General features: G+C 41.7%; 1 protein-coding gene across 6 annotated transcripts in view; it reads right to left on the bottom strand.

The window, feature by feature from the left end:
* Positions 1 to 5,167: 5,167 nt before the first annotated feature.
* AGBL2 (AGBL carboxypeptidase 2) overlaps positions 5,168 to 22,302 on the bottom strand; it is a 41,263-nt gene continuing 24,128 nt past the window's right edge. Inside the window, exons 14-18 of one of the 6 annotated variants that reach the window (XM_010964530.3) lie at positions 19,801 to 19,867; positions 18,638 to 18,766; positions 18,016 to 18,123; positions 16,005 to 16,094; positions 5,168 to 14,503 (exon numbers count right to left, since the gene is read on the bottom strand). In XM_010964530.3, the coding sequence (XP_010962832.2) occupies positions 14,330 to 14,503; positions 16,005 to 16,094; positions 18,016 to 18,123; positions 18,638 to 18,766; positions 19,801 to 19,867 (568 nt within the window). In that variant the 3' untranslated portion in view covers positions 5,168 to 14,329. Of the gene's footprint in view, positions 15,876 to 16,004; positions 16,095 to 18,015; positions 18,124 to 18,561; positions 18,767 to 19,800; positions 19,868 to 22,302 lie in introns of those variants that run through there. The other 5 variants (XM_045524087.2, XM_045524088.2, XM_045524089.2 and 2 more) reach the window with 5 other exon arrangements.

Raw genomic sequence — 22,302 nt, 5'->3', positions numbered from 1 at the left:
GGAGGCGCGGGGCTTACGGACCCGGGGCGCATGCGTCTAGTGGATGGGATCCGCGCCCTCCACTAGGAACGGCGGTTTCTCCTGCGCTTGCGCAGGCCGGAAGCAGCCCCGCGGTGAAGAATGGGCGTGGCAATGAGGGAGTGACCCTGACAGCAAAGGCAAGGTCAGAGGATTAGACAGAATTGAAAAAGATCCTTCGCGGTTCTTCGCCTCTGCACTAGGCCTTTTGGCATCAGCAACGTAACAGACAAAAGGTATTCAGTATCAGAACCAGAAACAATCTAATGGTCAACAAAAAGTAGATAAGTCTGAATAATAAATCCATCGGGGGTTGCTATACATGCACTCATTCATTCAGTTCTTGTTAACTTCTCAGAAATGCCTTCTTCTGACCTCTATTTAAGTTTACCTCCCCTTGAGGGTAGGGTACAGCTCACTGGTAGAGTGACTGTTTAGCATGCAGTAGGCCCTGGGTTCAATCCCCAGTACCTCCATTAGTAAATAAATTAGCAAGCCTAATAACCTCCCCCCAACACACAAAATTTTTTTAATAAAATAAATTTACCTCCCCTTTGTTTCCTACCACATCGTCCTGCAACACTTATAATTGTGTGCAATTTATCTTTTTGTCTCTTCCACCAGAAAGTAAGCCCCGTGAGTTCAGGAGACGGCACAGCCTTTGTTCCTTGTGTTTTCAGTGCCTGGCATATACTAAGTGCTCAATAAATATTTATTGCATAAATGAACATTTACTTCAGTGCCAACCAGGCTACAGGTAGGCAAAAAGAGGCAAAAAAAAAAAAAAAAAAAAAAAGGCATTGTCCTCACCCCTTCAGCCCAGGGACACAGGTCCTATTATCAAACACTTGGGCAGAGCCTGACACAGAGAATGAATAGAAAAGACTTGCATTTGGATCCTGGCTCTCCTTTGTATCCAAATGATTCAGAAGTCATTTTATCTTCTTCTATTTTCAGTTTTTGTATCTAAATCTAAGGATAACACTGCTACCTGCCACTCAGGGTTATTCCCGAGCATTAAGCGAAACCGTGCATAGGATGAGATTTTAAAAAACTGTATATTGAAATACAAATATTAGTTTTAATTAATATTGTCCTTTGCTCAGCACAGTGCTAGGTAATTATTGAGAGGCAATTTACAGAACCGGAGGGAGCATGGGCTTTGAAGTCCAATGGACCCTAGTCCAAATTTCACCTCTACCAATTATTAACTGTGTGTGTGTGAGACGTTAGGCAGATTACAATACCTCTCTGAACCATAGACACATGAGTATAGTAATGTCTATTTCATACAGTTGTTGTGAGGATGGAATGAAGGAATATGCCTACCCAGCCTGACACACAAAAATATAATATCAAATTGTAGCTTTTAGAGTTGTAAGAAACTTACAACTTACAAGTTGATTCTAACTAAATTCAGAAATTTTATAGACATCAAAACGATGTCTAACAACACTGTCTAACCAGAAAAGGTTTGATGTCTAACCCATAGAAATCATTTAGCAAGGGGACTCTTTCTGATTTTTTTTTTTGGATGTACAGTTGATGTACAGTATTATATGTTACAGGTGTACAACATAGTGAGTCACAATTTTTGAAGTTTATATTCCATTTATAGTTATTGTAAAATATTGGCTATATTCCCTGTGTTGTACAATATATCCCTGTAGCTTATTTATTTTATACATAAAAGTGTGTACCTCTTAATCCACTACCCCATCCTGCCCCTCCCCCCAGCAAGAAGACTCTTTAGTCATGGATTTGTTCATTAATGGTGCCAACAAAATATCCACTGTGTCTGCCCCACTGATGTCTGTGGGCACTGAGAGGTACAGAACCTCTTGCAAGGCTGTGTGGTTGGGAGATGCAGGCTGCCCCACCATGTTGCCCAGTGGTGCAGGGCAGAAGCAGCCCATGAAATTTTGGGAAGAATCTTCAGAGAGGGAACTGAAATCAGAGGCATAGATAAGAGAGTGTAAAAGGTATAGGGCTGCTATGTATAGCAGCCTGAGCTGTGCACTGCACAACTCCAGAGAGTGCCATTCACAAGGACTGTGATTTAAATGAATGGTGTTCCCTGATATCATTCAATATGGGTGATCATGAGTTGTATTTGATGACCCATGCTCAAGTGGTGAGAGGAATAAGAAAAGTCAAAAGGGGCAGAAATAATTAGGAAAGGAAACAGAGCTGGAAGAGCACAGTGTCACTGAAGTCAGGAAAAAGGTCTGGAAAAGAAAAGCTGCCAAGAGGTCAGTAATAATGAAGCCTAGAGAAAGATGAGTGGATTTACGGGTTAAAAGACTGCTGGGCTGGGAGGCAGTCTGAGAAAGATCAAAGGTCCTGTACCTTCCCCCCAACCCATTTTCCAAATCTGATTCTGCCACTTGCTAGTTGACAACCTTGAGGGAGACATTCAACCTCTTTGTGCTGAAGCTGGAGTGAATAAGCCCTCCTTCACTGGCTCATTGTGATAAATTTCAGAAGCTACCTGGCATTCCCTATTCCTTCTCTTCATTTTATTTTTCCTGTAGCCTTTATCACCTTCCAAAGAATTATATAATTAATTTTAAAATTTGCCTCTGCCCCCTACCCCTCCACCCACCGACCTCCAGGAAGGCAGGTATTTTGTCTTTTTTGGTGTTCACTGCTGTGTTCTCAGTGCCTAGAACAGTGCCAGGCACATAGTAGGTACTCAATAAGTATTTGTTGGCATAATTATTCCAGGGAAACCTCTGGAATTTACTAGGGAGTGAGTGTCAGTTGCCTTCCCAGGTCTAGACTGCTCAGTCTTCCTCCGAGTTCCTTCCTGTTCCTCAGCTAACTATAGATCAGATGATAGCTCTCACAGTGCGCCCTCATGTTTTCCTTTCTTTCTTTTTTGGGGGTAGCTTATTTTTTCTCTATTTGTCATTATCTTCCTGAGTATTTTTAAACTGCCTTCGTCTCAACTGAAATACTCATCTGTTCTCTTACTTAGGACTTTCTGTGTGAACCTCTTCTTGTTTAAGAACATGCATTTTGTCCTTTATCACTTTGCCCATCCTTGGCCACTGGCCTGGGAGAGGCTCATGAAACTGAAGAAACACTTTGGACTCCTGGCCAGGTTACGTAGGATTTGTTACAGTTCGACCAGCTCCCAGACGTATTGACTCCTTTCTGTTTGTCCCCCAATTAATCATTTTCTCTTACAAACTTTGGTAATTCCTTACATCTGCTTTCCTTGCCTTTATTTAGTTGTTCTGTTTCTAGCTTAAGTTAGATGCTATATTAGTTTCCTATTGCTGCTATAAATTGCCACAGACTTGGTGGATTAAAACCATACAAATTTATTATCTCACAGTTCTGCAGGTCAGAAGTCCAGTAGCCTTGGATGATTTCCAACTCTGGGTTCCATAAGGCTGAAATCAAGGTGTTGGCCCACTGAGCTCTTATCTAGAAGCTTCTAGAGAACTTACTTCTGGGCTTGTTCAGGTTGTTGTCAGAATTCAAGCCCAGTTCCAGTGGTTATAGGACTGAGGCTCCCATTTCCTTGTTGGCTGTTGGCCAGGGTTTTTTCTCAGTTTCTGGAGGCTGTTAACATTCCCTGACTCAGGGCCCCCTTCGTCCATCTTCACAGCTGGCAGTGGTGGGTCAAGTCTTTCTCATGCTTCAGATGTCTCTGGTCTCCTCGTCTGCCGATACGATTTCATGTGATTACACCCCTACCTGGATAATCCAGAATAATCTCCCTATTTTAATGTCAGCTGATTAGGAACTGTAACTCCATCTGCAAAATCCTTTCGTAACAGGACCTAGATTAGTGTTTGATTAAATAACCAGAAGATGGGAATCTTGGTGGGGGAGGGAGACCATTAGAATTCTGCCTACCATAGATGTGTTCATGACTGTAAACACTGAAGTATGACTTTCCTTTTGAGCACTGTTTTAGCTCATAGATTCTAGTATGTTCTTCAATAGTTAGCAATTTTGGTTTCAATTTCTTCTTTGACCTAAGATTTGTTTGAACTTTTTTGATTTCTCAGTGGCACTTTTTCTTTTTACCTCCCAGATAACATTGGTTACTAGTTTTATTGTTTTCTGTTCAGAGAATGTTGCCTTTTCTATTTTTGATTTTTGGGATTTTATTTATAAATTTATTTGTTTGCTTTATGGCTTAATATATGAGTGATTTTAATGTATTCCATTAGCATTTATTTGCAAAGGACTCCCCCCCCCCCCAGATTTTACTGTTGTGTGCGTATTTTAACTTATTTTTGTCCGCTTGATCAAAGAAAGGTGAAATAAAAGCTCCCATATTAATGTGTATCTAATTCTCCTTGCATTTCCAGTTTTCTCTTTATAAATGTTGATACAATGTTATTTGGTATAGAGAATTTGTAACTACTAGAGCTTCATTGTGTACAGCACACTTTCAGACAATGTGTCTTGTTAAATGCTTTTGGCCTTGAATTCTATCTTATCTGGAGCTTAGACTGTGGCCCCTTATTTCTTTTGTTTGCATTTGCATAGTGCTCCTCTGCCCTTTCACTTTCCATCTTTCTTAGTTTCCTTGTTTTAGGTGTGTCTGTTGTATATGCCATATACTTGGTGGGTTTTGTTTTGATTCAACCTGAAAATCTACAGTTGTCCTGCAGTATCCGTGGGGTCTGCATCCCTGGGATTGACCAACCTCAGATCAAATTCATGATGAAAATTTTCTTTTAACAGATGTATTTAGCTGATTTACATTTCTTGATATGACAAATACTTTTGGCCATAGTTTTGTTATTTTACTGTACAGGTTTTTTTTTTTTTTTTTTTTACAACATTTTAAAGAAGTGTTTACAACTTTAAAAGTAGCTTTTTGTTGATAGCTCAAAAGTAAACTTTCACCATATGAACCATTTCCTTTTTGGTGTGTGTTGGTATATTTGAGAGGTTTCTGTTGTAGATATAGTGGCTATTTTGATGACCACAACTTTGTATACAATACCTTATTCTTGATTAGACAGTATCTATTGATTCCCTACTCTTAGCAATGCTGAAAAGTAAATTTATATTCACTTGTTTTCCTTCCTCATCTCCATCATCTTCCTGCCTGCCTGGTTCCACATAATTGTACTCTTGTATTTCAAAGTGTTCACACATGGTGTCCATTATGTTCACACTTATATCTTTAAATATATTTATATACTTCTATTACTTGATTTATCAACTTTACATTTCTTTTTATGAAATCAGCATCATTACCCTACTTTTCACATTTACCCCTCCTTCTCTTTCAACTAGTTTTATAAATATATTAAGTATCACAAGTGAACTTGTTTACAAAACAGAAACAGATTCACAGACATAGAAAACAAACTTACAGTTACTAAAGGGGAAAGTTTGGGGGGAGGGATAAATTAGGAGTTTGGGATTAGCAGATACAAACTACTATATATAATATAGATAAATAGCAGGGGAGGGTATAGCTCAGTGGTAGAGTGCATGCTTAGCATGGAGGAGGTCCTGGGTTCAAACTCCAGTGCCTACATTAAATAAATAAACAAATACATCTAATTACTCTCCCCCCCCCCCAAAAAAAGCAAAACAAACAAAAAAATAGATAAACAGCAAGGTCATACTGGTCAGCAGAGGGAACTATATTCAATTGCTTATAATAACCTATAGTGAAAAATAATATTTGTTATGTATAACTGAATCACTATACTGTATACTCGAAACTAATACAACATTGTAAATCAACTATACTACAATTAAAAAAGTATATTAAATATAGTTAACCCATTGCTAAGTTTATAAAATTTTTATTCCGTTTTATAATAAAAAGCTTTCACATTTAAAAAAGTCCCAAGACTAGCATAAAATAAATGCCTTTAATATTTTCCATGAATCCTTTTGGTATAGTTGTCTCCATTCGTCTCTTGGTTGATCAGAGTTCATTTTCTAGTAGATTTTTTCAAAAAAGGATCAGGGAAAATATATTCCTTTAATATATGCATATTAATATTTTAAGTCTATTTGCCTGGATGACTTAATTTCACGTTGAATTTCAATAACTTAGTAAGGCATGTCTTAGTGCAGTTTTATTTTTATTGTTATTAATTTTTCTGAGACCAGGTGTGATCTTTCAATATGCAGGTTTAAGATTTTTTATGCTGGGAGATTGGATTACATCTTTTTACGATTTAATATTATGTTTGGAATAGCTACTCTATTTACATAATTCAAAAACAGAAACTTACCTGAGAGGTGAGGACTGTTAATTAAAGTAGGTTATAAAGCAGTGTATACAGTATGATCTCATTTAACAAAAATACATTTTTTGAAAAAGAAAGAAGATCTGGAAAGATACAAAATAAGGTGTTAATTTGTAAATCAACTGTATTTCAGTTAAAAAAAGAATATAAGGTGTTAACTATGGTCCTCTCTGGGTGATAGCAATATCGGGTTTTAATTTCCTTATTTTTGCCTAACTGACCCTCTGATTTTCTATAATAAATCTGTATTGTTTTACAATAATAAAAGGCATGAGGGGAAATCCTCTCCAGGGCTTCTAGGAGGCTTTCCTGGCCAGCACCAGTGATGTCACGTGGACAGCAAGTGCCCCTGATATAATGTGATGAGAGGGCGTTTCACCTCTGTGGCCTTCTTTCCACAACCCCATAACGCTAGTCAAATCATAAGGACTTCAGACAAGTCTACAACATACCTAATTGGTGCTCCTCAAAACTGTCAAAATCATGAAAAACAAGGAAAGACTGGGAAACGGTCACAGACCAGAGGAAACAGGACAGTGAAAGGCAATGTGATATTCTGGATTGGATCCTGGAACAGAAAAAGGACATTAAAGGGAAAACTGGTGAAATCTGAGTGAAGTCTGGAGTTCAGTTCATAGCAATGTACCAGTGTTGTGTTGGCAAATGTACCATGTGAGGTAAGATGATAACAGTAGGGGAAACTGAAATAGAGTGAGGGGTATATGGGAACTCTATTGTTGCAACTTTTCTGTAAACCAAAAATTATTCCAAAATAAAAAGTTAAAGAAAGAAGAAAGACACACAGGAACAGACGTTCTTTCACTGAGTGTTGTTGGACCTGGTGGTTTGCCTCGATCTGCTGCAGCCACACACGGTAACTTGAGGACAAAGCTGGCACTGAAGGTGGCAGAGCTGGAAGATGGTAAGGCCTGGATCTTTGATGATGCCGTTGAACTGCTGAATAAATTAACCAGTCCTGGAGCTGCCCTACATCTGGATTCCTTGTTTTTATGAAGCAATAACCGTGTTTTGTTTGAATTGTTTTTCCTCCTGCGGACTGTGATTGAGATCACTCTAGTTAGGAAAGGCAGATGAGGAAACAGATTGGTGCGCTGAAGTGTTCAGGTAACTGAGGTCAAAGTTTCTAGGAGGCAAAGGAAGGGCTGGTGGCTTCTGCCTGGGAAACAGCATCAAGACCAGCTTTGCAGAGTGGGCTGCTATTTGAGCTGAGTCTTGAAAGATGACAGGTGTTTGCTAAGTAATGAAGTGGGGGGTGTGGAGTGAGCTGAGAGGGGTAGTTAATTTTCCAGATTCATAGCGAATGTTGGAGGCTGAGGGGGCCAGCAGGGCCATGTCAGAGATGGGCACCTGCAAGCGGACCAGAGTGATCGGACTGGCCTTGTAATGGGCTTGACTTGGCCACTCTGGGTCAGCTGGGAGACCAGATTTAATAGTTTAGGAGGATGAGGATAACCTGTACTGAGTGGGTAGAGAGAAGTTTATGGATTTACTTAGGAGGTAGAGTCAGTGGTACCTGACTGCATGTGGAGGTACAGGGTTACAAGCATGGTAATGATGGTGGCACTGTTTACTGAGAGCAAGAAGACAGTGGGAGGCTCTGGTTTAAGAAAAAGGTAACAGAGTAATTCCATTTGGGAAGTGTTGCCTTTGAGGTACAAGGGAAACCAAGTGGAGATGGAAGGGAGACAGCTGGACCTCGTGGGCTGGGGTGTAGGAGGCCTGACCCAGTGTCATCATGGGTTATAGGTGCTAAGGCTTACAAGTAGGGTATGTAGAGGAAGAAGCCCCGGGACACATTCAGGGAGCTAAGCTGAATGTTGTCTCAAAAGATAAGCCGCCATATTGCATTGTGCGATGAATGTTCCAGAACAGGGTGTCCAGTTGAGCTATAAGTCTGGCCACAATATATAATTTCAATATTTTTAGTAGCTACATTAAAAAAGTAAAAAGAAACAGGGAAAATTAATTTTAATAATACACTTCACCCAAAATATGATTTCAACATGCAATCAATATAAAATATTAATGAGATTTTTAGTCTTTTTTTTTTTTGGTACTAAGTTTTTGAAATCTGATGCATATTCACATTTCAGTTTGGACCAGCCCCCTTTCAACTGCTCCATTGCCACCTGTGGTTTGTGGCTGCAAACTGGACAATTCTAGACTGAGGCAGATCTAGGTTCAAATCCTCTGGGAGACCACCTTTTCTCATCTGTGAAACAGGCGTGGTATCTATCTTCCATGCATAAGGTAAAGAAAGCTCTTGACACATTGTGGGTCTACAATAAATGGGGGTTAATATTAAGGAAGGTGAGAACTTTTAGAAGGCAGGAAGTGTAGATGGCAAGGAATGGAAACTTCACAGGGACATGACTGAAGGTTTTGTCTTTTCTTTCCAGATGGGAAAGGCTTGGTGTGTTCTGGGGCTATGGGGATGTTGCCGGTAGAGAGAAATACAGAAGAGGGAATAAAACAATGCAGCAAGTTTGAGAAAAGGTGGAGAGATGGAATTGAAACATAGGTGAAAAGGTTAGCCTTAAACCTGAAGCTGGGCATGTTTTTCTCTAAAAATAAAGGAAAGGGAAGTCAGGGTGGACAAGAGTGATGGCTACTAACCAAGTGCCTTCAGCGTGTCAGGCACCATACTAAGTACATTATGTGCGTTCTCTCATCCTGTCCCCCAGGAACTCTGAAAGGTGGGTCCTGCTAGTGTTCCCATTTCACAGATGAGGAAATTGAGTCTTTGAGAGAGTAACTTGCCTAAGGTCATAAAACCAGTAGAGCCAGCATTGGAACCCAGGCATTTTGATACCAGAGTCTCGATTTTCTTTTTGGGTAGAATGCCCCTTATTTTTCTTTGTCTCACATTTCATCATTAGATTCAGGGTATGCATTTCTGGCCAGAATACTGCACATGTGTCCTCAGGTGTCACGTCAGAATCACATTATGTCCATCCGTCTCTCAGTGGTCCCTCAGTCAAGATGTCCAATTTCTTCCTTAAACAGTTACTATTTTTTCTTTACAACTAGCAAGCAATCTGAGTGGACACACTTTGAAACCATGCAAATATCCTGCTCCTCACATTTCCTCTTAAATTTAGCCTCCAATGACGGTTCTTGCCTGATGTCATTTTACAATGGTGGTTGCAAAACGACAACCCCGACTCCAGTACTCCCTCCACACCACCGTCTGACTCTCAGCATTCATTCTACTTTCTTTCTCTCCTCTCTCTTTTCCTTTCTCATTAATATGAACTCATTGATTCCTAATTTTTTCAATGGGTTATAATTTATTCATGTCCTTAATCATTTTGGCAACTAATATCCCAGACTCAGCTGGGGGCAGCCCCTTCAAGCTGGCTCTTTTGTCCTGTGACATGCCTCCTAATTTTTTTTTAAGTACTTTCTTACCTTTTGGCATAACAAAATGTTCCAGCTTCCTCATCTCGTATCTGCAATGCGCCAGCCCTGAAAGCAGCCATTTCTCTAATGAACCCTGATTCCTTTTAGTGGGGAACAGTATGAGAGAACAAGGTCTCAGTGCAAAATATGCTTCCTGTTAATGGGGTGTGTTTGATTTTAGACCCTCTTAGACAGAGCTGAATATAGATACATATGTGGTGTTTTATACACACACACACACACACACACACACACACACATCTATGAATATACTTACCTACATATTTTAGAAATCATGGGTTCATGCCAATATCTCCTATTCCAGTCCATTTCCACAGGGTTTTTTTTTTCTTGTTTCCCTCCACTAAATATTTGTACATTTCTTCTTCCAGAGTGAGAACCCTGGCGCTTAACAATATCAACACATTTATTTACTTGCCCAATCATATAATACACCTAAAGTAGTTTCAGAATCATTTTGCCAATACTAGTACAAAAATAAACCTACTAAAGAGAGTTCATAATTCACCTGCAGTTTTCTCCCTACCCCAACCCCCACCAGAGCCCAGCTTCTTAACCACTGTGTGGTAGCAAGACTGTTTGCTAGGAAGTAACACGAAGGTAGCAGGGAGGGAGCAGGGGATGTGAGGAAGGGGAGGAGGTGTGAAATAGCCACAGAGGAGGAAGGGTCAGAGAAGTCAGTTTCAGAAGCAGAGGATACATTTCTGAGGCTGGAGGAGATACGGGAGTGGTGGCCCCGGTTTACTCGGTGACGTTTTCCCGCAGCCATTTTGGCAGCCTGGCTGTAGGAGTGGAGAAGACAGATGGTACGGGTGGCAGGAAGAAGCCAAAGTTGGGGAGCTACCAGGTAGATGTGGCAGAAGGACAGAGGGTGAGGAGTCTGGGGTGCTGGCAAGAAAGTGGTTGACGTAATGCACCCTGGAGTCTGGGCTGAATGGGGAGGAAGTGAAGCCAAGGGGAGTGGCAGGAGTTTGGGCTCTGCTGAGAAGGGGTTTATCAAAGTGATTTCTGGTCACTGAATCCAACGATCGAGCCAGTTCCGGGGCCAAAGGGGAGAGATGGCTTGTGCCAAACTTGATATGGGCAAGATGTGAGGGGCTGTATTTACAGAAACCAAGTGTCTTTGTTTCCCCAAGGACCAGAGACTGAGAGAAGACAGAGAGAAGACAGAGCTGACCCAGGCCAAACAGGGAAGCTGTTTCAAGCACCTTTTTGCAATCTGTGATCAACAGCTGGGGAAGTGTTCAAACAAATGTGATTTTCTGAAAATGAAGAGACCTTAGAGTCACTTCACTTTAAAGTCAGGAAACAAAGGTCCAGAGCTGTTAAGCAGCTGCACGCCTCACCCTCAAGCCTGGGTGGGATCCAAACGCGGGTATTTTAAATTTCAGCCCATGGCTCTCTAACCCACTACGATATTCTAAAGCTATAGCAGAACGTCTTACTGACAGGCTGGTTTTGGTTCACTAGTCTGTTCTCCAGCTGGGTTTTAAGCACGGGGCAGGAATGGAGTCTCACACATCCCTGCGTTCTCTGCAGTGCCTAAGTCAGCCACTGCTGAGTGCATTCTTTCTGATGGATGAATTTGTGGGACAAGCCCGTATCTTAGGGTAGGAGTGTCAGCAGGGAGTCAGAATTTTTACATAGCGTTATTTCTCTCTATATTCTTAGGGATCCTCCTTTCCTTTGATCCTTATTAAGCAAGCAGTACTCTGGGCATGTAGCGTATACTTTGTCACTATAGCTTTGTCTGTAAGCATATTAATTAAAATAATGCCTTTCTGAACCCAGTTTCACAAGAAAGCTTGTTTCGCAGAGACCACATGACTCAGCTGCACAGAGTCAAGGTGGAATCCACCTAAAGGGCAAAAGAAATTCCAAGCTTCTTTTTAAATTTATCAGGCAGCATCAGGGTGAGGAAAAGGGGATAAAGGTGGTGGTTCTCAGCAAGCATTCAGAGAGATGAGCTCATCCTTCCCAGGAATATTCCACTAAGAGATGGACTGAAATGTCACTGGTGGAGTGTAGCTGAACTAAACCTAGCCATGCCATACGGCTTGTCTTGGTAGTTTCCAAAGGCCAGAGTAGGCTTAGCAGCTTCAAAGTCACCCTGTGCGGAAGGTGCCAAGTCTCTGTGCTCTGGAAACAGCTCTGCTATTCTAGGTAATTAAATCAGAACTAGCCTGAGAACAGCCTGGAAAACCAGAAGTTAGCAGTTCTATTTCTGCAAAGCAGAACCTTTTGAGCGGCATTTTTGCCAATAGCTGGGATCAAATTTGATGACAATATGACTAAGCCAGTGATCAACGGTAGTTTCAGAGTGGCTGGGTACCAGCGAATCTACAAAATTCTTGTACTTTTTAAATGCCACATGGAAAAAAACACCTAGGATTTCTATTTTCAAGGAAACTATGTCTATACAGAGTTTCTATATTTAATGTTCCACCAAAAACTTCAGAAGAGTAGAGTAGTGCTTACCACGGTGATCACCTTGCCTGTTTAGACGTCCATCACCTGTCAAAACCAGAAAGGGGTACACTAATGGGAACCTCCATTACGACTTCATGGTCCAAAAAGCGAGGCTTCTAAGGAAAACGTGTTCGCCTGAAATCTATTTTGAATCTTAAAAAAATTACTTTCGTTAGTGACTATGCATTTAATTTATAAAGAAAACAAACTATATTCACAAAGCATGAAATTCTCTAAAAAATAAGACAGTATAAAGTACATTATTTCCCCCATATTCTTAACCTTTGTCAACAACCGTTCAAAGTACAGTTGATCTTGTCTTCTCATCCAACTAAAATGTTATTTTTCTCTGATTTCATTCTCACGGTTCCCTCTGAAGATGCTTTGGGTTGTTTCTCGTGCAGCCTGAGATTTATCACATTCACACAGTTAGAGTTAATTACCTTTGTTTACCATTTTAAAGTTTCTTGCCAGAAGCCCCTCTCTCAGCCTCCTACTGAAGCAGAATGAGAATGATGGGCACACTGGCTTCAATGCTGCAGCATGTAAATTCCCTGTGGGGCACCCTTTCCTAATCCACACAGGAAAACTTGCCCACCTTTTCTAAAGAAAGCCAGCTACCCCTTTACAGGGCTGACTGGGTTCCACAGCCATGGCCTTTCAGCAGTTACTGGGTGTGGAGGCTGTGCCTGGACTGCGTAGCATTCTCTCCTCTTTGCCCCTCTGATATCTTAGGAGCCAAACCGCATCTCTCAAGAAGCTTTTTGCTCTCAAAAAGCACTTAAAAAATAATCTGATCATGTAGTCTGATTTTTGATTCCAAAAATATCACACTGGGGTGCTTTTTCTAAACTTCCTCCAAAATTATCTGGAGCAAAAACAAGTATTTCTGAACAACTTTCAAACAAGGTTTGCCCTCACAGTTTTGTTTTGGGATTTGTCCTTTAAAGATAGCCTTTTAGGAATAAAAAGTGGGCTTTTGGCTGGGTGCTTTCTAGATACTTAAAATGCTAATAGTTTTAGGGGTAAGGTGTGGAATAGGTCATTTGCAAACTCCTTTGTAAAGAGTGTGGGCAGATACTCCCTTTAAAAAGATTCCCACAGTGTGTGTGAGGGATGGCGGGGGGTGGGGGGAAGGTGGGCAGTGTGTGGGAGCTCTCTGTACCATCTCCTCAATTTCTCTGTAAATCTAAAACTGTTCTCAAAATAAAGTCTATTAAAAAAAAAAAAGATACAGACCCTGGGATTAAAAAGTGTTGCCATTTGGTTCTAATCTCGAGTCGGCCAGGTAATGGTGGTGGCTGAAAGGGTTTAAAAGTGATAACGAAAAACATACTAGGAAACTCTCAATCCAATGTGAAAGGAAGAAGGTAAAATCAAAATAGGAGGCCTGGCATGAACTGGAGTGACCATCCTTCAACATGACTCTAGCATGTGGACGTGACAGGCTGTAGCTGGCAGATGGTGCTTGGTGCTTGGTGCTTGTGAGGGATGTAAAATCTAACATATCTATTCACATAAGATTATGCAGTTAACCAACCAAAGGGGACAATTTGTAGGAGAGAAAGAATTTTAATCAATGGGTTAAAAAAATTACATAACCATGTTGAACATAATACATGCAACATTGAATTCCATCCAGGTAATAATACTTGAGCGGTTTTCTCTATGTGCGAACACCTCATCCTCAGCAAACCTGAAATACCCCAGCCTGAGTGATCATTGATTGCTAGAAAGCTTTGACACAAGACTTTTTAAGACAGCAAACTCCCAGAATATGTTTAAAACACAGTTTGATCTTTTAAAATTGACTTGCACATAATTTTTGAGAGACTACCTATTGGTTAAACTGAGGTATATCTGTGTTATAGTTTCATGAGCACACTCTTCAATTTCTGATAAGGGAAGCCTTTTTATACATTGCAGTAAACTATTTTTTCATAAAATGAAATTTTAATTCATGAGGTGTACATCTTGAGAGCCCATGTGCAGTGTAAGTGCATGGTGTGAGGACAGTGCATGATGAACACACAACATAGTACACCACAAATGAACACAGTTCCCTAGCACACAACCCCTTTCCTTTCTCCTTACAAAACATGTCTAACCCAAAACACAGCGAGGAAGTGCCCGTGTGGCGTGGCCCAGGCTCCCTACGGGTAGGTGTATATGTGCAAGGATGGGTATGCCACTGTGGCCGTGTGGCCTCTCTTTGTGGCAGGGTATCTGTTTCTGGACCAGTTTGGCTTCATATCTGGAGCTGGCTCTTGGCTGGAGTTTGTGCTTCTCTTCAGAGAGCATGATACTGCAAATCCTGGCTTCTCTCTCTGTGCAAACAAGATATAAACGCTGAATCACTTTATGTTGCAATTCCTAAAGTTACAGTTACGGTTGGGGCTGGTTTTAAGAGTCAGAGAGAAGTATTTGCATTTCCCCCCAAATACCAAAGTAGCTGACATTGTTACAGGGCAGAGGTGAATCAAGCATTTGACCTAATCCCTGAGACTGCCAAAGAAAGGTCCATGGGCAATATTTTAAATGCCCTGAAAAGGCCAGGGTCTGCATTTTGTAAGCTGTTTTGCTTTATAAGGTGGGAGACTGCCCCATTTTTTTAAAATTCTGCTTGTCTGATATGCCACAGAAGTTAAATGCCTACATCTCTGTTACAGAAATATTAAACGAGAAATTTTAAGAAAATGAAGTGAAAGTAAAGGTTTGGATGGCATTCATCCATTACGTTTGGTTTCACTGAATCCCTAGTTACGTGTTACAGCCTAATGAGCATGTTTCAGTTGTGGGATATGGTTTTAGCCACCCACAGACGTCTTGCAATGAATGCTGAATGAGGAAAGAGGTTAGTCATCAGTTATTAGCGTGTCAGGACAGAAATCCTCTTAGATTTGACTCTGTCTACACCTCTCTTGTCACTGCTCCCAGTTTCCGTTATATCTCGGTGGTTGGACTGTCTACCTGTTACCTCTCCCAGAGGATCGTGGCCTTCAGGGAGGTCTCAGTTCATACAGTCCTCAAAGGTCCCACACGTAGTAGGTTCTCCAATAAGATATTGATGGATAAATGAGAGCATTGTCCCGAGAATTCCCAAGCAACAGATTCGGGAAGACAGCAGGACTTCATCTTGAGAGAAGTGTCCACTATACCTAGTCCACCTATGTTAACCTGGGGTCCTCAGTCTTTGCTCCACCCAGACACACGTGAGCAGCACCTTCCCACAGACACACCCAGGGCTATGTGAAACCACAACTTACCAGCTGCTTCTCTGCCTCTTTTCCCTCCATCTCAGGAAGGAATATGCAACTACAAGTTATTATAGGGATAAATATGAATTCATTCTAACTTATTCTTCTAAAATAAAGCAAATCATTTACAAACCTTGGTACCAAATGATCACTGTAACGCTGGATGTGAGGCACAGCTCACAGCTGATGGCGGGACCCCAGGCGTGGCTGACCTCTCCAAGGGCTGAGAACTGCTGTGCTCACTGTCACTTTTCGCCTGAAATGTTGCCATCGAGTAACAGAATAACTGCCTAACAAATGCTTGCGGAAATAAAACTAAGTTCTCCAGGGCAAGCTTTGGGCCCTGGGTGGGCTTCCTTGGGTCTGCAGTACCTCATGGGCTGTGCCCCACGCCGCTCAGGTGGTTTGTAGCCGGAGGGTGCAAATTACCTTGTACATACATCTGAGCAGAACAAATCCAAGAAGGTGTACCTGTGTGGACGGTGGCTCACCACCCCTCCAAATCATAATACACCTGAAAACCAAATAAAATTAATTTCTGGCATACATGTATACATATTAGGCAAAATACCTGCATTCTCTCCTTGTTTTTAGTCAACATCAAGGTGGTCATTTCTGATGGGTCCAGGGAGGTGCCTCTGTCTCTTCCATTTGCCTGTGACTGAAATAAATAAAACACATTCTCACTAAGTTTTCCACTTGGACAAGTGTGATTACATAGACCACACACTGAGTGCTTTTTATTCACGCATGTGGATTCATTATGATACTCTAACACACAAAGAGGCAGGAAACAAATAGTAATTTGAAGAAAAGAAGGAAACTAATGTTTATTGAATGCCTACCATATACTAGGAATTTTTCACATTGAATATTCTCAACAACCTTATGATGTAAATATTACTCCAATAATTTAGATACAGAAACTGAGCCCCAGGGTGGTTAACTAACTCGTGGAAAATTACATAGTGGGGCTGGAATTGGAACTCAAGACAGACTTCATAGCTTGGCTCTTGCCACTATTACACTACACACCAAATGGCCCTCAATACTGAACAGAGACAGCTGTGCTGTGTGGGCACCTCGGTGGAATGCTGTGGGACCTCAAAGTTAACTACAGGGCAGCATTCCACAAGAGGAGGGTGGAATGCATCCTATCCACTAAGGATCAGCTACTATTGGACCCAAACCTATTTTTATATATAAAAGAAGCAAGGATTTTATAGCCACAAAACTCCAAAGTACTAAAAGTTGGTTGGATGCTTCTTCTGTTTTCCACTGCATCCTACTCTGTATGTAACCTCCTGCTTACTTGTTAAAATCCCCAGCAGACTCTAAGGTCCCTGAGGCAGGGATAGTGTTTTGTTCCATGTTGCATTCCCAGCATCCAGTAGATGGCCTGGCATGTAGCAGTTACACAATACAATTTGTTGAATGGATAGATGGATAGTCAAGGAGCCTGCTCTCATGTTTTTGGTATAAAATCACAATTCATCAATATATGACATCAGACTTCAGTGGTGTCTGATCCAAAGTAATGTCAGTGTCCCCGCCAATTTTAATGTCCCCTGCTCCCGGGGCACTGACAGTAAGGGTGACAGAGGGCTATTGCATTTTTCACCCTGTAGGAGAGACGTACTAATTGGGAAAACCAGAGAATCTGTAACAGTCAAGAATGGAACAGAATAGAGAGCCCAGAAATAAACTCATGTGTATAATTAATTTATAAATGCAATTAATTTTCAACAAAGCAGTCAATAATAAACATCAGGGGAAAGATTATGCCTTTAATAAATGGTGTTGGGAAAACTTGATATCTACATGCAAAAGAATGAAACGGTACCCCTACCATATACCATACATAAAAGTCAACCCAAAATGGATTAAAAATTTAAATTTAAAACCCCAAACTGTAAAACTCCTAGAAGAAATATAGGGGGTAAACTCCTTGACATTGGGATTAATTTTTTGTGTCTTGACATCAAAAGTAAAAACAACAAGAGCAAACATAAACAAACGGGACTAAGACTGGAAAGCTTCTGCACAGCAAAGGAAACAATCAATAAAATAACATTTGTAACAAAGTGGATGAACGTGATAGAGGGCATTATGCTAAGTGACATGAGCCAGACACTCACAGACACTGCATGGTAGCACTCATATGTGGGATCTTAAAAAAAAAAATTCAAACTCAAAGAAACAGTAGAATGGTGGCTGCCAGGAGCTTGGCTGGGGTTGGGGGAAATAGGCGAGTGGTGGGAAAAGGGTATAAACTTTCAGTTACAAGATGATTAAGGTGTGAACATCTAATGTGTAGCATGGTGACTATAGCTGATAGTACTGTGTTGTTCAATTTAAATTTGCTAATAGAGTAGAACTTAAGAGTTCTTACCAAAAAAAAAAAAAGGTAAATATTTATTTGAGGTGATGGATGTGTTAATTAACTAAATGGTGACAATCTTTTCTCAATGTTTAAGTATATCGAATCATCATTAAAGTATACTTTAAATATATTATCCAAAAAATGTTTTAATAAATTTTCCATGAGTAAGTTAAAAAAAAGAGTCAAGCAAAAATACTACCTCACTCAACCTTGGTTTTTCATTTTTCATCATTGAAGAACTGGTATTCTTTGAATTTTTCAAAAAAGCAGGCTGCTTTTGCAGAGTAGATGCAAACCCTGCCATTCCCTAGAAGGATTGCAAAGAGAATGTTTTTCAACTGATCTAGCGCACTTAATCTGCTCATTTTGACCCGATTCACCCAGAAGTAAAAGTACCACCTCTGAAAGCACTTTTGTCTTTAGAAAGCAGGGGTACGGCGTGGGCATGGCAGCTGCGAAGGACGTATCTGAGTGTCCTCAGCCTGGCCCAGGATCGGGCCTGATCCCTCAGTGACCCAGCAACTCTGTACTAGTTCCAGCCACCACATTTCCAGTTCCACCTCTTTGCTCTGGATATCTAGACTTGGTCAAATCCCAGACTTGCTATACCAGAGTGTAGTGGAGGATTAGTGGGCCAAGCAGATATCTGCTCAGGGATGTCGAGAGGACCCTGGGGAGAGATCTGAAATCCAAATAGAAAGCTTCCCTGTCCCATTTCCCATTCCCTTTCTGGTTTAGGGCAAACCTTAGCCCTCTGTCCTGCTCCCTCTGTGGAAGACCCTTTAACCGGACGGCAGAAGTAGGCAGCAGAGCGCTCTTACTGGGGCCTCTTCTGTTAACTCTGACTCCTGCATCAACTTATTTTTCTGATACTGTATATTTCGCTGTTTCCTAGACTGAAGTGGCTTCCGTTTTTTCTTCTTATACATCTTCTTCTTCTTCTGATTCAACTATTCCAGAGAGTACAGAGAAATTAGTCACTGAGGAATCCAGAGGTCCGCCCACCCACATGTAGCACCCTTTCCACGCAATGCTCAAGACACAATGGGTAACCCAGCAGGCGGGCCCTCAGGGTGCTGAACTGTTGTTGGTTTGGAGAACAAAAGAACAGTTCAGTTACCTCCTTACCATAGGCCCCTCTCCACTTAACACCCCCAAATCCCACTGTTATAGATACACTGCCAAAGGGGTACCTGTACCAATAACCAAATTATCTGTGATATAAAACATGAAGCCAGATTACTTATGGCAGTATTACCAGGGACACACAATACTGATTATTAGCTATGTAGTTAAAAGATAGTGATAGATTGTCACCACAAAGTGACTTTAATAATTAAGCAAATGCAGCCCAGGACTAGTTTTCCAGGCACCTAGGGTGTGGTGAAGCTTATACCGATGGGGCTGCAAATCCAGCTGAAGAACTCGTAAGGTCAAGTCTGGCTGGCGTGGCTGGCTCCTCCCGGCACAGCCTAATCTCATCCACAGATGGCAATGTTACTTAATGCAACTAGGAAATCAGGTATGAACCATAACAGGTTTTTTGCTATTTCTAAAGCTCTATATCATCTGTGTAAGAAAATGTCTGACAGGTTGGGGCAAAAAAATTACTTAATATGTGGAAGTCTAAAAAACTACCTAAGTCCACATGAACAAAGAAACATTTTTTTTTAAAAAAGTATGGCTCATTTTTAACAACCTCTATCTCTTAATATGGTTTTCACTTTTAGTTAAACTCCTCCCCTCACTTTTAGTTAACTTTGGAATAAATACGGAGTTCTCATAATTTTTTCTCCCTAAATTAAAAAAATAAAGTCATAAAGACAAAATGAAAGACTCCAGGGCAGGGTAACCAGTTAGGGTGCTCTTGCCATACTTTTTGCAGATCCCAGGAAAGTTGAAAATTCCACCAAATTATCCAGTAGTGTCCTGCTTTTTTTCAAAGGCTGCTACTTCCTGGACATAAGAGTCTGTAGAATCTCACCTCATTTGCTATGTTCAGTAGGTGAACAGGGAGGCCGTCTGAGAGGGAGCTGTCAGAACCACTGGTGCTGTTTCCAAAAGGAAAGGAAAAAGGGAGATACCTGTTACCACGTCTAGGATGTAAACATTTACCAGACCAGCTGCACGGGATTAGGGGACCTAGTCTGTTACCTGCCTACACTGTCTGTGTTTCAATTACTAAGAATTCCGGCCAAGCATATTCATTCATTCACTCTAAACAGCTCCCTCATGCCAGGCAGTGCACCAGGCACAGGAAGCAGAGGTGAACCAAGTGGCAAAAGAAACACCGGCCAGATGGGCAAAGCTGCCCCTGGCAGTGACGGGGAGAGGCTGGGAGAGGCTTAATGAGCAGCCCTAGAGGATACCGGGGGGCTGAGACTTGTCTGAAAGCAGTGGCTTTGCCTCGTTCATTCCTGTCTGACTGGTACCAGTTCAGAGAGCAAGGATCCTCCCAGGGACTCTCTAAAAATGTGTTGAATATGCAAATACATATATTTAATAACAAAGAATCTGTAGGTCACAGATTAGGAGTATTACTTTTATCACCTCAATTTCCCCTTCAGAAGATTTGCATGCATGTCCAGAAGGATCTAAAGTCTCCTCCACAAACTGTCCCCTCCCCCTCTCTTCAAAGATGAGGACGAGTGAGGACTCAGATAATCTGTCCTTTCTTCCTGCGTCGTGTCCTTTGCTTATCTGTCACATCGTATTTTCCCCTTTCCTGGGGTGTGGTTGGCTAGAACTGAAAGCTCTGCCCTATGACATGTCCTCCATATATAAAAATGTGTCTTAGGCACAAAACTCAAATCTCCTGGGAAGAGACAGCATTTCAAACTGTTCTTTTGCTCAGCCCTTTCATTCTGTTCATGCTCCCCCTCCCCCCAATCAGGGCACAATATGGAGCCCCACAGCAAGACAGCAGGAAGAAAGCCCTCTTGTCTCTGATCTAATTCCCAATTCCCTGTTCTCACAAGGCTTTTCCAGTCTGAGTAGCCTTTGAAGCCACTGGATAACAGCCTCTGCAGTCCCTGTTGGAGACAACAGAAAACTTTAATAAATGGCATAAAAGCATCAGATGCAGTATGCTCCAGAAAATGTTGAAAACCACGTATGTGCACACATACAGCAAACCCAAGCTGGGCTGCCGCACGCACACTCTGATCTCCTGTGTGACTGTGAGAAGGGACAGGTGGAGCCCCGTGGAGGCCCATGGTAGCCAGCTTCCTGATGCAGAGGCTGGCGAATTGGTTTCAATAATTCTTAACTAGATGCATCTGAGCATCCCCGCTGAGCCACTTAGAACGCAGTTAGGCTGTTTCTGAGTTGGTTGTCCCTGGGCCCTATGGGTATGAGCGGATTTGCAGGGAGCATTTTGTTTTTGAGGCTGAAAGCGAAGACGGGTTGGTGTGGTGGTCCTAATGAGTTAGGCAAAGGCTTCTGGGAGAGTGGAAGAGGCGACAAGGTGAATGGGGCACCCTACCTGGCCTGACGGTCTGGTTTAAGGTTCCTAAAGAGACATTTGGGAGACTTAGCCAGCAGAACCACATTAGGGCCCCCTCTTCTGACTGAGGACAGTGGGGCAGGCTTGTGGCACCCGGGCCAGTAAGCTGGAGTAGAAGGTGTTCTGGCACACCTATAAAATACTCCCCCTCCTAGGGGTGTCCTAAAATAGCTGTGGAGACTGCGAGAGTGGGCTGGGATCCTACACACTAAATGAATTCAGCAAGTATTTACTGAGCTCTCCCTATGTGCCAGGTACTCTTCTAAGTGACTGAGATGAACAAAATCCCTGACCTTGTAGGGGAGACAAACAATAAATAATAGACATAACAAAAGGTGGTAAGATCCTATGGAAAAAAGCAGCAGAGCATGTAAAGGGGATGAGGACTGGCAGGAGGGCAAAGGCAGGGGAGCAAGTTTCAGTATTAGAGTAATGAAGAGTAGGCCATATTGAAAAAGCTGATGATTAAGCAAAGACTTGAAGGAGGCGAGGGTATTAGCCATGTGAATATCTGGGGGAAGAACAGTTGGACCTGCCAGTGCAAAGGCCCTGAGGTAGGAGAGGACCTGGAAAGTGTGAGGAAGCATGAGGAGGCCAGTGTAGCTGTAGCAGTGTGTGAGAGGGTGAGGGTGGTCATAGAGGTATCAGGTGGCTAGATCCTATAGTCTTGTAGGCCACTGTAGGGTCTTTGACTTTTTATCTGAGTGAAGCAGGAGAGATGCTAAGATGTTTTGAACAGAGGGATGATATGATCTGATTTATTTTAAAAGAATCACTCTCCTGGTTTTCTTTTGGTCCTGCTGGTTCCTTCTTAGATTCATTTGCTGGCTCCTCTCTGTCTCTTTAACCTCTTACAGCTATGGTACCCAGCTCAGACTTAGATCACTTCTTTACTCTGCCTACACTTATTCTCTTGGGATCTCAGCCACTCTTAAGGTTTAAATACAATCTATCCTGTGATGACTCTCTCCACTAGACCTC

Source organism: Camelus bactrianus, chromosome 10, assembly GCF_048773025.1.
Source record: "Camelus bactrianus isolate YW-2024 breed Bactrian camel chromosome 10, ASM4877302v1, whole genome shotgun sequence".
Lineage (NCBI taxonomy): Eukaryota > Metazoa > Chordata > Mammalia > Artiodactyla > Camelidae > Camelus > Camelus bactrianus.
The sequence above is the reverse complement of the archived record's forward strand: the minus strand, read 5'-3'. Positions and strand labels throughout refer to the sequence as shown.